Raw genomic sequence first — 14,366 nt, 5'->3', positions numbered from 1 at the left:
ATGTTTTTATGACTTGGCATTGTTTAATGAATGAAAAACAAAGGTAGTGTAGTATCAGTTCTGTTTATACTACTCCTAAAAATCACCTTCTCCTCTTTAAGGAGATTGGGTTAATCCTCCCAGATATTATATTTTCTTTTGAGGGAAGCAATAATGTATCTGTTCTGTTGCCACGAGACCATATTCCTATAGACTATCTTCTTTTTTTGTGGAGTGGGGTAGTGTATTATCTATCTTCTTGCGATGATATCAGCCCCCAGCCATTTACTGCTTTTGGAGGAAAAGTAATGTTTGTTCATCCTGCTATCATCTTCCAGCTTATGTGACTGGAGGGAGCATCTTTTATATATATATATATATATATATATATATATATATATATATATATGAGCGAGGGAATAAAGGAGAATAAAAGTTATTGTGGGCGCAAAGAGAGATGTATGTGGAGAGATGTGTGTAAGATTCAGAGTATATTTAAAAATGGAAAGCAGTGAATATTTCAATATATTTTTTCCATGCAACACCTGTTTCAGGTATAGTACACCACTTATTAAAGTGATGTGGTTATTCTGCTAATGAAGGCATGATTCGCAGAGTTTTATGGGGAATAGCCATAAATTCATTAGTTTTATGACTAAAATTGAATTATAAAGGCATGTAATATACTTATAAATACATTTTTCTTTCTGTGATTATGTGCAATGGTGTACAGAAAGGATCACAATGAGGTAGTAGCTTTGGGCACCCAAATTAAAGAGGAGGGATCCAATTTGGATGTTTGAAACTACATTCAATCATACTGACACTATCTTTCTCATAATATTTCTCAATACTAGACCTTATATGCATGTGTTCAGGGCATACAATCAAAGAGTTGACCTTAGTAATCACCAGACCTCTGCATGCGATTTGAAATCCTTTGAAAACGTTTGCAACATTTGAAATCAGAGTAAACTTTCTGTCTTATAGGATATGAATGCACAAATATATATATTACTTAATAAATTACAGAAATTGTATATGTTTTGAAACGAACCAATGAAAAAAGGAAACATTTTCAGATCACAACAAAATGTATTTACACGTAAACAATGAATTATTTACATCAGCATTTTCTTCTTGGATATTATTTAGTGACATTTATTTTAAGGTGTAACAAAAAAGAAGATAAAAATATACTACCTGTACAGGTATTTGTTGGATTGTGTAGTGAACTTTCGGTCAGCGTTCAAGTTGTGGATAACTTGACAAAGACTAAAGTTACTTCTCATGAAAGAGGAGAACTATTTATGGCACAATGGGAGATTCCATTGTGCACACATGGGCCAGTCTATTCTTTGGATTGTGATTGGCTGAATCACCTGATTGGATATGCTTGTACATAAATACAAGCCCTCAGTCCAGCTCAATCTGGTGTCTGTCTTGTGCATAAGCTGGACCCTTGGTAAGTGTTGCTGCTATTATTATTATTGTTGTTGTTGTGTGTTATTGACTAACACAGTTCTTTTGATTATTCTACATCTCCCCTCTTCCCCCCCCCACGAGTAGGCTGGGCTGTGTGAGAGGTGTATCTCTCTTTTAGGCCTAGTTTGTTGTGTGGTAGTAACCTAGAAAGAGCTCGGGGAATCCTTGATCGAAAGCGTGGGGATATATGTGTGGTTTGTTGTTGGGGTTTGGTTGCTGTGTATGTGCTATTACAGGGAGATAGTGGGAGATGCAAGAATGTAGTATCGCTTGAGGGAATTGTTGGTCCTAGTGCTGCACTTGGTATTGGGGTTGGTGCAGGCTTAAGTTCGCATTTTCTGAGGAAACAGCGGTTCCTAAGTGTGATCCTTCCGGATCCGTTAACCCTGATTCGGTATTGTCGATCTGGTAGGGAACTGATGATTTTGCCCGTTGTGTTCCATCTGCGATTGACTGGATTTTGGATGGCTACAGTGTCACCAGCTTGTAACGGTGGAAGGTTGTGGGTATATTTATTGTATCTTTCTACTATTTTTGCATTGCGGTGGTGGAGCATTTCCTCGCGATGTTGTGCCGCTGACACCCATTCAGGATGAGGCTTGTAGAGGATTGGCTGTGAAGGGATGGAGTCACGTAGTCGACGGTGAAGTAATGATTGAGCCGGTGATAGGCCAATGCTTTGGATTGGGGTATTCCAATACTGCAAGATGGCCCGGGCAACACTGTCATTGTCCAAGGAACAGTGGAGGCCTGTGTTTCCTTTCACAATCCTCTTTGCAGTTTTTACTGCGAGCTCTGCCCTGCCATTGGATTGGGGATACGCAACAGAAGATAATCTGTGCCTAACACACCATGTTTTCAGAAATTCTTGGAACGTGCTGGAAGTGAAAGGTGGGCCGCCATTGGTGCTGAGTTCTTCTGGGGCACCATATGTTTGGAACAGTTGTCGGCATATGGACATCAATTTGGTTGTAGTAGTGTGACCTGATTCTAGGCGGTATAAAATTAGCCAACCAGTTAGCCTATCTGTGCAGGCAAGGTATGTGTGATCTCCAATATAAAAAATATCCATGACGATTTGTTGGAATGGCCACTCTGGGGATCGTGTTAGAATGATAGGCTCCCTTGGTTAACTAGGTGCGATGGTTGAGCATACCATGCAATTCGCCCTAATACTGCGGATTGATGCATCCATCCCTGGCCAGTACACCGATTCGTTGGCACGTGCTTTCATGTCAACTACTCCTTGGTGTGCAGAATGCAGGCAGTGTAGGACCTTTTTTCGTTGTGTTTTGGGGATGACGATCCTTCGATCCAACAATACTAGACCATTGTCAGTGCTAAGGCGGTGCCTCACCTCCCAATACGCACGGATTTCGGGCGCAGTGAGATTACGTGTTTTTGGGAAGGCTTGCTGTATTGTGTCTATTAATTTGTTATATTGTTGATCGCCATGACCTGCTGAACGAATTAGGTCTGGTGATATCATGGCTATATTACTGCTGTCTGCAAATGTTGCTATTAAGGCTGTTGACTCTGTTATGTTGCTTATGTTGTTCGACTCCAGTATATCCATTTGAGAGGGTTTTGTTGGAAATACATTGAGGAGGGCTTGCACCATCGCCACTGGGTGGCGGGAAACTGCATCAGGGCCTCTGTGCCACATCCCGGAGCAATGCTGTATGGTAAATCTGTATCTCAGGGTCTTTTCCTTTAGTCTAAAGAGCCGGGGGTTTTGGATCTTGCTCAGATCACGATCGCCAAATATCCCCTTCAGAGGTTCATGGTCTGTGACCACTATGATGTTTGGAGAACCCATGACGAACATACGGCATTTCTCCAATGCCCATGCTATTGCTGCTGCCTCACCCTCTATTGGTGCGTATCTGCGCTCAGCATCCGTGCAAAATCTGCTGCCGGCATATATCAGATGCCAACCTTCGGAACAGCAGATTGGGGCTTTTTCCATGGTACATTGGCAATGTTTTTGTAGGAGTAGGAAGCCCATTCCTTCTTTGCTCCAATCTGGAGCAAGGCAAGTTGCTCTGTCTTTGTCAAATGTTGCTACCCCCTTCTGGACTAGGTGAATTATAACTCACTTGGAATCTTTAAATGCGTCTTCAAGGTTTTGATTCCAAGCAAATTTGGAGTTTTGTTTGACGAGGTCCCGAAAAGGCACCATAACTGGACCCAGTGAATATGCCCAGGCTACTTGGTTGACAAGCCCAAACCATGATCTGGCATCAGTAATTGTCCTTGGGACTGGAAAATCCTGTATCGCTTGTATCATGGACTCAGAAGGGGTCACTCCTGAAGAAGTTATCTGGAGGCCTCCAAATTGCACGACATCCTGACAGAATTGGAATTTGTCAGTGTTGAGCACAATTCCATTCTTAGCACATTGGAGCAGAAAATTGAAGGTATGATAAAAGGCTCCCTCAATGCTAGAGTCATATAGCAGGGTATCGTCTACTATCTTCACCTTGCGTGGGATATCTTTTATTATCTCATCGTATCTGCGAGTGTAAGCATCCCCAGATGCGACATATCCTTGAGGCATCCTAAGATACATTTATCTTCCCCACTCAGTTATGAAGGTGGTTAATGGTTGAGATTCTTTGTCTAAGAGAATCGAGTGGTATCCATCAACAGCGTCTAGGACTGTTTTCTTTGTTCTAGGTGGCACTTGCAGTGCCAACTGGAATGGCGACCCAGTATGGTGGGTTTCTCGCTTGCATTGAGAGTTAAGGTGTTGGTAATCTATTGTTCTCCGTGGATTACCATTCTTTTTGGCAGTTATTACCATAGTACTGCACCAATCAGTAGGCATACCCACGGGTACTGGAGTTATGATACCCTTTTCTACATCCTTCCAAAGGGCTTGTCTTACTGGTTCCTTGAAGTGGAAGGGTACAGGAATTGGGTTATGCCTGGCTTTAGGGATTGCTCCCTCTTTGAGGTGAATGTGGGCAGCTGGGCCGGACATGGCTGGAAATATCCCATTTTTGTTGAATGTCGTTTTGGCAAACTTTTCTAGGAGACAGCTCTTAAGTTTGCCTATGTTATCTTCTGTTGCGGGAAAAGGGAGGCTTTTGGGGCGATTTGGCAATTGATCTACACACTTTTTAGACTCGGTGTCTACCTTTTCATGTACGTCTGCTAAAGGGTTTGGAAAATGTTTGTGCAATATTCCCACATCGATGCAGGCTGCTCTGCTGAGATAAAGCCGTTGTATGCCCTTGCATATGTAGAGGGCTTGTTTAGTTGTTTTCCCTCTGACCACAAACTCAACTGGTAGCCAACCCTGACACATGAGTGTGAAACCTCCAACTGTTCGTATGATCTTTCTTGATTGGACAAGACTAATCTCTGTGAGGCCCATTTTGATTAAATGCTTTGGTCCCCCAAGACAAATGGCGGCACCACTGTCGGGAAAAACCTTTAGCGTTGTACTACAACTCCTAGGGATATTGACAGCTTGTCTGGGATCTGGTTTTGGTGAGAATGGGATTACTGATGCATTTATTTCAGTTAACAGATCACCTTCTGTAGTCATAATGGTGCCCCTCATTTGATCGAATGTGATATGGGCCATGAGTGTATTCATGGGAGCTTCTTGGTCTTCAAAACTTTTTATCACTGCCGGGCGATATTTCTTTGTCCGGCACACTGCTGAGAAATGGTTAAGTTTCCCACAAGTGTTGCACATTTGATTCCATGCCGGACATGTTAAATGGCGGGCACTTGTCCTTGGAGTACCGTGTTGGTGACTACCGCAACCTATGCAGGTTTGACGGGGTTCTTTATCAGCAATGTTATTGTTGTGAGTAGCAGTAGAGCTAGTGCGAATATTGCCTCTGCTCGTCCATACAGCACTGTTTTTTTTTTTTTGCGATACATTGACATCCGGACTGTAGCTATGTCTGAGGTATCAGTCATTGCGGTTTGGTCCCGTAGTGCAGACTCAAATGCCTCAGCATAACAAATATTTTAGTTGAGAGTTTTTAGCAACCCGGCTTTTGCCAGTAGATCGGTCTGAAGCATATCATTCGATATCCCTTTGATAAATTGGTCATATTTGATGTAAATGTCGTACAGGTCATGATCACAGTTGGGGCATGAGAAATTACAGTCTATGGCCGTGGACCTAAGACGAACAAGGTATTGTTGGATGGGTTCATCTTCATGCTGTGATATAGATGCAAATGTCATCCGATGGACCATGGGATTTGATTTTTGAGTTACCAATGCTTCTGTCATCTCTAGCAGCTTGTCTGGGTTGGTGGTGAAGTACGTATTTATGATTGCGTTTTGAACGGATTCATCAGCGCAACTGTATAACTGGGTATTGGCCTGAGAAGTTGGCATGTCCGTTATTCTGGTGAATACTTCTCAGTCAATCCGAAATTTTCTGAATTGTTGAGGGGTCATTTCGAGATGAAGTTGGGGAGGCCTGGTAGCTGGTGCCTTAGCATAGGTGGTCTGGGTAGCGGGCTCCTTGGCTTGTCGAAGGATAGAAAGAGCTTCTCCCATTGTTGTGATTCCCAATTCTCTTAGCATGGCTCGATCCATTACTTGAAGGTTTTCTTTCCTCAGTTTTTCCTTCACAAAAGTTGCAGCGTAGCTCTTGGCGGAATCGGCAGCAATGCCTGCTTTGAGGAAATACTCTTCCCAATCTTCTGTCTCGAATCCTGTTCGTAGCGCTATGTTGGATTGTGTAGTGGACTTTCGGTCAGCGTTCAAGTTGTGGATAACTTGACAAAGACTAAAGTTACTTCTCATGAAAGAGGAGAACTATTTATGGCACAATGGGAGATTCCATTGTGCACACATGGGCCAGTCTATTCTTTGGATTATGATTGGCTGAATCACCTGATTGGATATGCTTGTACATAAATACAAGCCCTCAGTCCAGCTCAATCTGGTGTCTGTCTTGTGCATAAGCTGGACCCTTGGTAAGTGTTGCTGCTATTATTATTATTGTTGTTGTTGTTGTTGTGTGTTATTGACTAACACAGTTCTTTTGATTATTCTACAGTATTAAACTCACAACCTTCAGATGAGAAGATGTTTAATACACCCCTCCCCCTTTTTTCGTCATTCACTTGTTACATCGAATTCAGTTTTGAATGGACAAACTGACAAAATCTTAATGCTTATTATTTTATTATGCTTTAAGTTATTTAAATGGAATGTTACCTTTTGACAACGGCTTTGCTGTCAGGGCAAATGTCATCAATCATTAACCATTTCACTTGCAAGGAACCGGCTGCAGAACCATCATTGTTTTGGTTACCTTTAATCGTTACACGCCCCATTTGAAATCGGCTCAGTCCAAGCTCTTGGAAACCCTGCATTAAAAAAAAGTACACATGTATCAGTCAGATGAGATCTTCAATATATGTAGCTAATGATGCATTGTAACGCAGCTTCCAAACTAAGTCAAACATGCCTTAATAAGTTATCAATTCCACTCACTTATGCTAACACAGTAGTAAAATCATAATCTATGTCATCAAAACTTCTATGACATATATAGAGTAAGGAGGCATAATTATTCATGTGTTCTTATTCCATGTATGAACAAAATTAAAATAACAGAAACAATGCAACAAAGCATCCAAGGAACCCAAACAGCATACAAGTGGAATATAAACCATGTACCAATATCAGTGCAATGTTTGATGACATCATATTTTCCCCAGTTCTCAACAAACTAGTTCCTACACTGTTTGATAACAACAAAATATCACAATATTAGATATTTAAGTGGATAAATTTGCCTAATTACAAATATGTACTAGCTAATATATCTATATTAACTCATACATATTAGCGACTAGGCAGGAATTGCTATAATCAAATCTGACAGTAGTTTAGTTGTTGCTGTATGATTTTATTCTGTCCTAAGATAGCTTATCATCCCAGCCTCCAATTTTTTGGTGGGGATGAAGTTGGATCAGGTAAAATTATATTCTTTTGTATAAATTAGCTTTTTTTAGGAATGTATTTTGTCAGGAGTGGGTTATGTGTGCATGTCCTATGTGAATGCGGGACAAAACTACTTTCTCACTACGCGATTTTCTGAAATTTGGTAAACATTTCTCTATTGTGGGTTTGATTTTAAAAAGTTTGTTGTTTTGACAATTATTCCATTTTTCTTGCCATTTCTTCATAATGAATCTATGTATTAGTTGTTTGTAGTCCGAGTGTAGAATATTTGAATCGCTTACATCAAGATTTAGTGCATTTTTTGCAGCTCTGTCGGCTTTTTCATTGCCTTGGATTCCAAAATGATTGGGTATCCATCAGAATTTGATATTTTTATTTTGTGAAAGAGTGTGTATTTTTTGTAATAGATTAATGAGTAGTGGGTTATTTAAATTTTGGTTATTTAGAGATTCGAGTACTGATAGGGAGTCTGAAAAAATTATAAATTTGTTGTAGGTCAGGTCAGTAATGAGGTCTAGTGCCAGGTCTATAGCTGTGGCTTCAGCACTAAAAATTGAAGTATAGTCTGCAAGGTAGTGCTATTGGATATTATTCCACATCCAGTTCTGTTGCTGTCCTTAGAACCATCTGCATAGATATGCTGATGATTTGGGTATTTTTCCTGAAAGTTAAATAGTTTTTCTTGATAGTTCAGTGGATGAGTTTGATTTTTTGGGAGCTTGTTTAGTTCAAAGATAATTTCAGGTTGTTTTAGTAGCCAGGGTGGGAGGTTGTTTTAGTAGCCAGGTTTAGTTGGTTGACCTCATGGATGTCCCTGATTGTGATACCTGCATCTTCCACTAATGGTTTCATATGAAGACCAAAAGGTTTTATAGCTTTTATCTTTTGGTCAAATAGGTTTTGGTAGTTGGATTGAAGGCTGGATTTGATGGTTGTGATTTTTTCCTATCGTAGAGATTGTAATCTAGTGCGTTTGAGAGAATTTTGGTTAAGTACTGTAAAGCTAATTTGTTGTGCCGAATTGATAATGGTGGTTTGTTGGCTTCTGTATAGAGACTATCGGTGGGAGAAGTTCGGAAGGCTCCCAGTACAAGCCTGAGGCCCTGATGTTGAACAGTCTCTAGTATCTTTATATTTCTGGTGGCACCATAAATGAAGCTGCCATAATCTAGTTTTGAGCATACTAGTAATCTATATAGTTTCAGTAGGGTTTGTCTGTCCGGGCAATGACTCGCATTAACTGGAGAGTTTTGTTGCATTTATTCTTTAAGTGTTTAATATGAGGGATGAATGTGAGTCTTTTGTCTAATATTAACCCTAAGAATTTATGTTTGTCGACAACAAGAATCTGGGTATCATCTAGTTTTAGGAGAGGATCTGGGTGCAGTTTTCTAAGCTGACAAAAGTGCATGCATTTAGTCTTATTAGTGGAAAACTTAAATCCGTTTTCGGTTGTCCATTTTTTAAATTTGTCAATGCATAGTTGGAGTTGACGCTCAATTATATGGATATGCCTTGAGCTATATGCAATTAAAAAATCATCTACATATAGTGAGCAGTCCACACCTTGGTTTACATATTTAACGATATTGTTAATCTTTAGATTAAACAAGGTTATAGACAAAATACTTCCCTGTGGTACTCCAGTTTCCTGTTCCTTAATATCAGAGAGGCATGTTTCTACACGGACATTAAATAATCTATTGTTGATAAAGTTGTTGATGAAGATGGGTAGTCTTCCTTTCAGTCCGGCTTCTTTGAGATCTTTCATGATACCATACCACCATGTGGTATCGTAAGCTTTTTCCAGATCAAAGAATATAGCAGTCATATGCTTTTTTTGTATAAATGCATTTCTGATAAAGGTTTCCAGTCGTATTAAGTGGTCTGTAGTGCTCTGTTGTTTTCGGAAACCACATTGAAGGTTGGTTAATATTTTATTTGTTTCAAGAAACCACATTAGTCTGGTGTTTATCATTCTCTCCATAGTCTTGCACACACAGCTTGTTAGAGCTATGGGGCGATAATTAGAGGGGTCACATGCATCCTTCCCTGATTTTGGTATGGGAATGACTGTGGCTTGTTTCCATATAGCTGGAAGGTTGCCATTGATCCAGATGTCATTAAGAATGGAAAGTACATACTTTAATGGTTGATCTGGTAGTTGGTTCAGGAATTCATATGTTATCTCATCTGGTCCTTCAGCCGTGTTATTAGCTTTTTTTAATGAATCCTTTAGTTCTTGAATGGAAAAAAGTTTATTATAAACTTCTTCATTATTACTTTTAAAGTGTAGATTGTCTTTTTCTGATTCATGTTTAATAGTCTGGAATTTTTTATTGTAATTTTTGGATGATGAATTATTTGAAATAGTGTCTGCAAGCATGTTGGCTATGTCATTTTTTTCAGTTATTTTGTTATTGTTTATACAAAGGTAGTTGAGAGAGGAACTGGTGTTTTTTCCTGATATTTTCCGTATCATATTCCATATGGTTTTGTCTTTGGTGTTATTATTGATTTTAGACAAAGTTTTTCCATGATTCACATTTGGCTTCTTTTATTGTTTGCCGTGCTTTAGCTTTGCATATTTTGAAGTTGTTTAAATTCTGAGTAGTTGGTCGGTTGTTGAATTTTCTTAATGCAGCACGTCATAGCCTGATAGCCTTTTTGCAGTCATCATTAAACCAGGGCCGATTATACTTGGTTGATACCTTTGTTTTCGGTATGCATTCCTCAGCTATTGAGATATAAAGTGATTGGATCTTTCACATGTTTTCCAGGTAAGAGTTTGTGTTCGCATAATGATTTGAATTTATTCCAGTTACCATTTTTAAGGTTCCAACGAGGAATATTTTGAGTTTGTTTCAGAACTAAAGTGTTCTAATATTATTGAGAAGTGGTCGCTCCCACAAGTGTCCTCGTGCACTGTCCAGTTGTAATCCATAAAGATACTAGGATCACTTATAGAGAGGTCAATTGCTGAATACGAGTTTGTAGCAGAGTGAATATAGGTTGTTTTTTGTTATTATATATGCATAGGTTGTTGTTGTTGATAATATTTTTTATAATGATTCCTTTTCTGTCTGTGTTTGAACATCCCCAACTAACATTATGACTGTTAAAATCACCTAATAATATGAAGGGGCAAGGAAGTTGGTTGATAAGTTTTTTTATCTTTGTTTCATCTATAGGGTCATTTGGGGGTAGATAGATGGAGCAGATTGTGACTGTTCTATGTAGGGTGGTTGTGGTGGCAATTGCCTGTAAATTAGTTTGTAGATTTATTTGGCTTTGTGCTGTGTTTTTATTGATGAGAATGGATGTTCCTCCAGAAGCTCTATTTGGATTATTTGTTGTGTGGTTATATTCAGTGAAGTTACAGAGATTGATAGTTTCAGATGGTTTTAAAAAAGTCTCTTGTAGGCATATTATAGTAGGGCAGAGATTGGATATTAGTAGAAGCAATTCATTCTTGTTGGCTTTTATATCTCTGCAATTCCATTGGATTATTTTGTTGGCCATAGTTTAGTTTTATGTTTTTGATTTCCTTTTATTTTATTAAGAATAACAATGGTTGTTTTCTACTATTTGATTATGGGGGTTCAGAGGCTCTGTCATCTGTTTTCATTATTTCCAAGGATTTAAATTTGTTCTGATCTGTAGTTCTGGTTTTTGACATGGAGCGAGATCTGTCTTTTTTGGGTTTTTCATTTATTTTCTGTTTGGTTGGTGTGAGATTTTATTTTTTTTCTTTGGTTTTTCTGGTATTGAAATTAAAGATTTCCTTTTTACTGCCGAATACAGTTAAATGTTTATGCAAAAAAAAAAAAAAAGAAGTTTTTCTTCTTCAGTTTGCAACACAAAAAAAATGACAATCCTTTTTCTCTTCCAGTTTCGACGTTCATAGAAAATCCGTCTTTCTTTCTTCCCACTGACACGCGAATTAACCGTACGTTCGAACGACCCCGAGTGAACAATTTTCCCAGCTTTTATATCCTATCTAGAAAAATAAAGGAAGAGACAGGAAAAAAAAACTTCTCCCATCATTCCCTGCCTTCCCAAGATACCCTTCGTGTATATAAATGAGTTAGCCATCCTTTCCTTCTTCTTTCCCTTTGGGAAAGAAGAAGGAAAGGATGGCTAACTCATTATGCAGATGCAGATTTGCCCGGTACGTTTTTTTTTGTTTTTTTTCTTTTCTTTCTTTCTAACCATATACCCCACAGTTTTGGGATGTTTTCAGTTTGTATGGGTTTTTTGTTAGAGGATTGTGTTTGATTTTACTTTCAACTGTTTGGTAATTATTTTCAAGTACAGCTTGAGTTAACGGCAATTGCTGTAAGGTGACCCTCAATGCCTCAACTAGTTCTTGAAGTGGTTTTATGAGGGTAGAGATTTCCTTTAGTTCAATGTTTTCTATTGTTTTTAATTGATTTTTGGTTGCACCTGCATATGATCTAGTTGGTTCTGTCGTGGTGGCTGTTTAAATAATTTTTCTAGCTTCGGTAAAACTTAGGTTTTGGTATATTTTAGTTTGTTTATTTTTTTTTCTTTAATCCAGTTTTGGCAGAGCGATGAGTATGCTGGATGGTTCTCACCACAGTTTGGGCATTTTATATTTCCTTGGCATTCTGTTTCCTGGTGTTCATTACTGCTACATTTTGGGCATACAGTTTTCCTGGTGCAGTATTCTTTGAAGTGGCCAAATTTTTGGCAGTTTAGCAGCGAAGTGGTCTGGGGATATATGTTTCTACTTTAATGTTAATATATCCAATCTTGAGTTCAGTTGGTGGGGTGGGAGTATTGAAAGTTAATATGTATGTGTTGGTGTTTATTGTTTGTTCGTTTCTTTTTATTGTAATTCTTTTAGCATTATAGCAGAAACAAATAGAACTCTTTTCTTGTGCGTCAGTGCCTCCCCTGACTGTATGATATGGCACATACTGACCAATCAGAGGCATAGCGCAGGGATCTTCCTTACCCCCTTAAGGAACTATAACTGCTTTCGTCCTGGACGAGAAAAACTCTTCCTTTTCCAGCGAGACGTCAAAGTAGATTTGGTCAAGGCTTACCATCAAATCCCAGTAAATCCGGCCGACATACCAAAGCTGGCAGTAACAACTCCATTCGGAGCGTTTGAATATTTAACTATGCCTTTCAGTTAACGTAATGCTGCTAGTACTTTTCAGCGTTTCATGGACGATTTGAACTTTGTCTATAACTATATAGACGACATTCTTGTTGCAAGTGCCTCACCTGAGGAACACGTCACTCACCTCCGCCTACTGTTCGAAAGGTTTCAGCAATACCAGGTGAGGATTAACACTGGTAAATGCGTTTTCGGTGCTTCATCACTAGTTTTCCTGCGCCACATTATCAGCCCAGATGGTATATCTCCATTACCGGAAAAAGTGAAGGCTCTGCAAGACCTTCAACCACCTACTTCACTTCGCCAACTAAGGCACTTCCTCGGTCTGTTGAACTACTACAGACGCTTTATCCCACACTGTGCGGATCTTCTAGCTCCTCTTTCTGACCTGTTACGTAACAGGAAGAAGAAAAATGAGCAAATCTCACCTAATGAGGTCCAGCTAAAAGTTTTCAATGAAGTGAAAACAAAACGAGCGACAACATCTTTACTTGCACATCCTGTACCCGATGCCCAGTTTTCACTGGTCGTGGACGCATTAGGCACAGCTGTAGGTGCAGTGTTGCAACAGCAGCACCAACAACAGTTACAACCTCTCGCATACTTTTTGAGACAACTAAAACCGGCAGAACAACATTACAGCACGTTTGGCCGTGAATTGCTGGCAATGTACCTCGCAGTGAAATATTTCCAACATTCACTCGAGGGTCGTCAATTTGTGATCTACACTGATCACCATCTGCTTACATACGCACTTTGTTCTAAGCTGGACAAATATTCTCCCCGTGAAACATGCCACTTGGATTTTGTTTCATAATTTACCAGCGATATCCGAAATATCTCGGGTGAGAAGAACGCAGTGGTAGACGCCTTGTCTCGCCTTCCCATTAATTCTCTGTCCTCACCATCGGATATCGATTTACAACAGATGGCCTTAGACCAGCCTAGTCAGGACACGTTGGATCCATCGTCACTTGAATTTGCGACTTGCAAATTCCCATACCTGTCCATACCTACCTCGGACACGCAGATCATCTGTGACACTTCAACGGATTAACCTCGACCATTTGTTCCAAAGACTCATCGTAGAGTTGTTTTCGACACTTTACACAACCTGGCACACCCCGAATGCAAAGCCATAGTGAAGCTGATTACAGCTAGATTTTTCTGGCCAAATATGAGGCGTGATATCACTGCCTGGACATGTTCCTGTGTATCCTGCCAAAAGTCAATGGTACACGAGCATATCCGTGCACCCTTTGGAACATTTAGCACCCCAGACGCTCGGTTTAGCCCCGTTCACATAGACTTGGTTGGACCTTGGCCGGTCAGTCAGGGATTTACGTATCTCCTGACCTGTATAGACCGTTTCACACGGTGGCCTGAAGCCATTCCCCTCGCAGACATTTCGGCTGAGTTTGTAGCGTGAGCCCTTATATCAGGCTGGATATCACGTTACGGAGTTCCCACCACCATCACCACTGATCGTGGCGTACAATTCAAATCCCACCTATTCCGAGAACCGTCCAGGATCCTAGGGATCACACGCATTCAGACAACGAGCTATCACCCAGCTTCTAACGGGATGACAGAACCCTTCCATAGCCAATTGAAAGCAGCATTATGCGCTTACCCTGACCAACAGCGATGGAGCGAGTACTTACTGGTCGTACTTCTTGGCTGTCATGCCTCAATCAAAGAGGACTTGGGATATTCTGCAGCCGAACTAGTCTATGGAGCACCTCTATCATTGCCAGGTCAGATGCTGACCCCAATAGAGGATACAACAACTGACTCAGCT

At 39.9% G+C, this 14,366-nt stretch overlaps 1 protein-coding gene across 5 annotated transcripts in view; it reads right to left on the bottom strand.

Annotated features, from left to right (window-relative positions):
- LOC145286018 (intermembrane lipid transfer protein VPS13A-like) overlaps positions 1–14,366 on the bottom strand; it is a 965,259-nt gene that overhangs the window by 426,964 nt on the left and 523,929 nt on the right. For all 5 annotated transcript variants that reach the window (XM_080134633.1, XM_080134635.1, XM_080134636.1 and 2 more), the window contains one exon: positions 6,664–6,815. In XM_080134633.1, the coding sequence (XP_079990759.1) occupies positions 6,664–6,815 (152 nt within the window). The remainder of the gene's footprint in view (positions 1–6,663; positions 6,816–14,366) is intronic.

Source organism: Euprymna scolopes, chromosome 10 (assembly GCF_053919585.1).
Source record: "Euprymna scolopes isolate OS-2025 chromosome 10, ASM5391958v1, whole genome shotgun sequence".
Taxonomy (NCBI): Eukaryota; Metazoa; Mollusca; class Cephalopoda; order Sepiida; family Sepiolidae; genus Euprymna; species Euprymna scolopes.
This window is presented reverse-complemented; position numbering and strand designations above follow the sequence as displayed.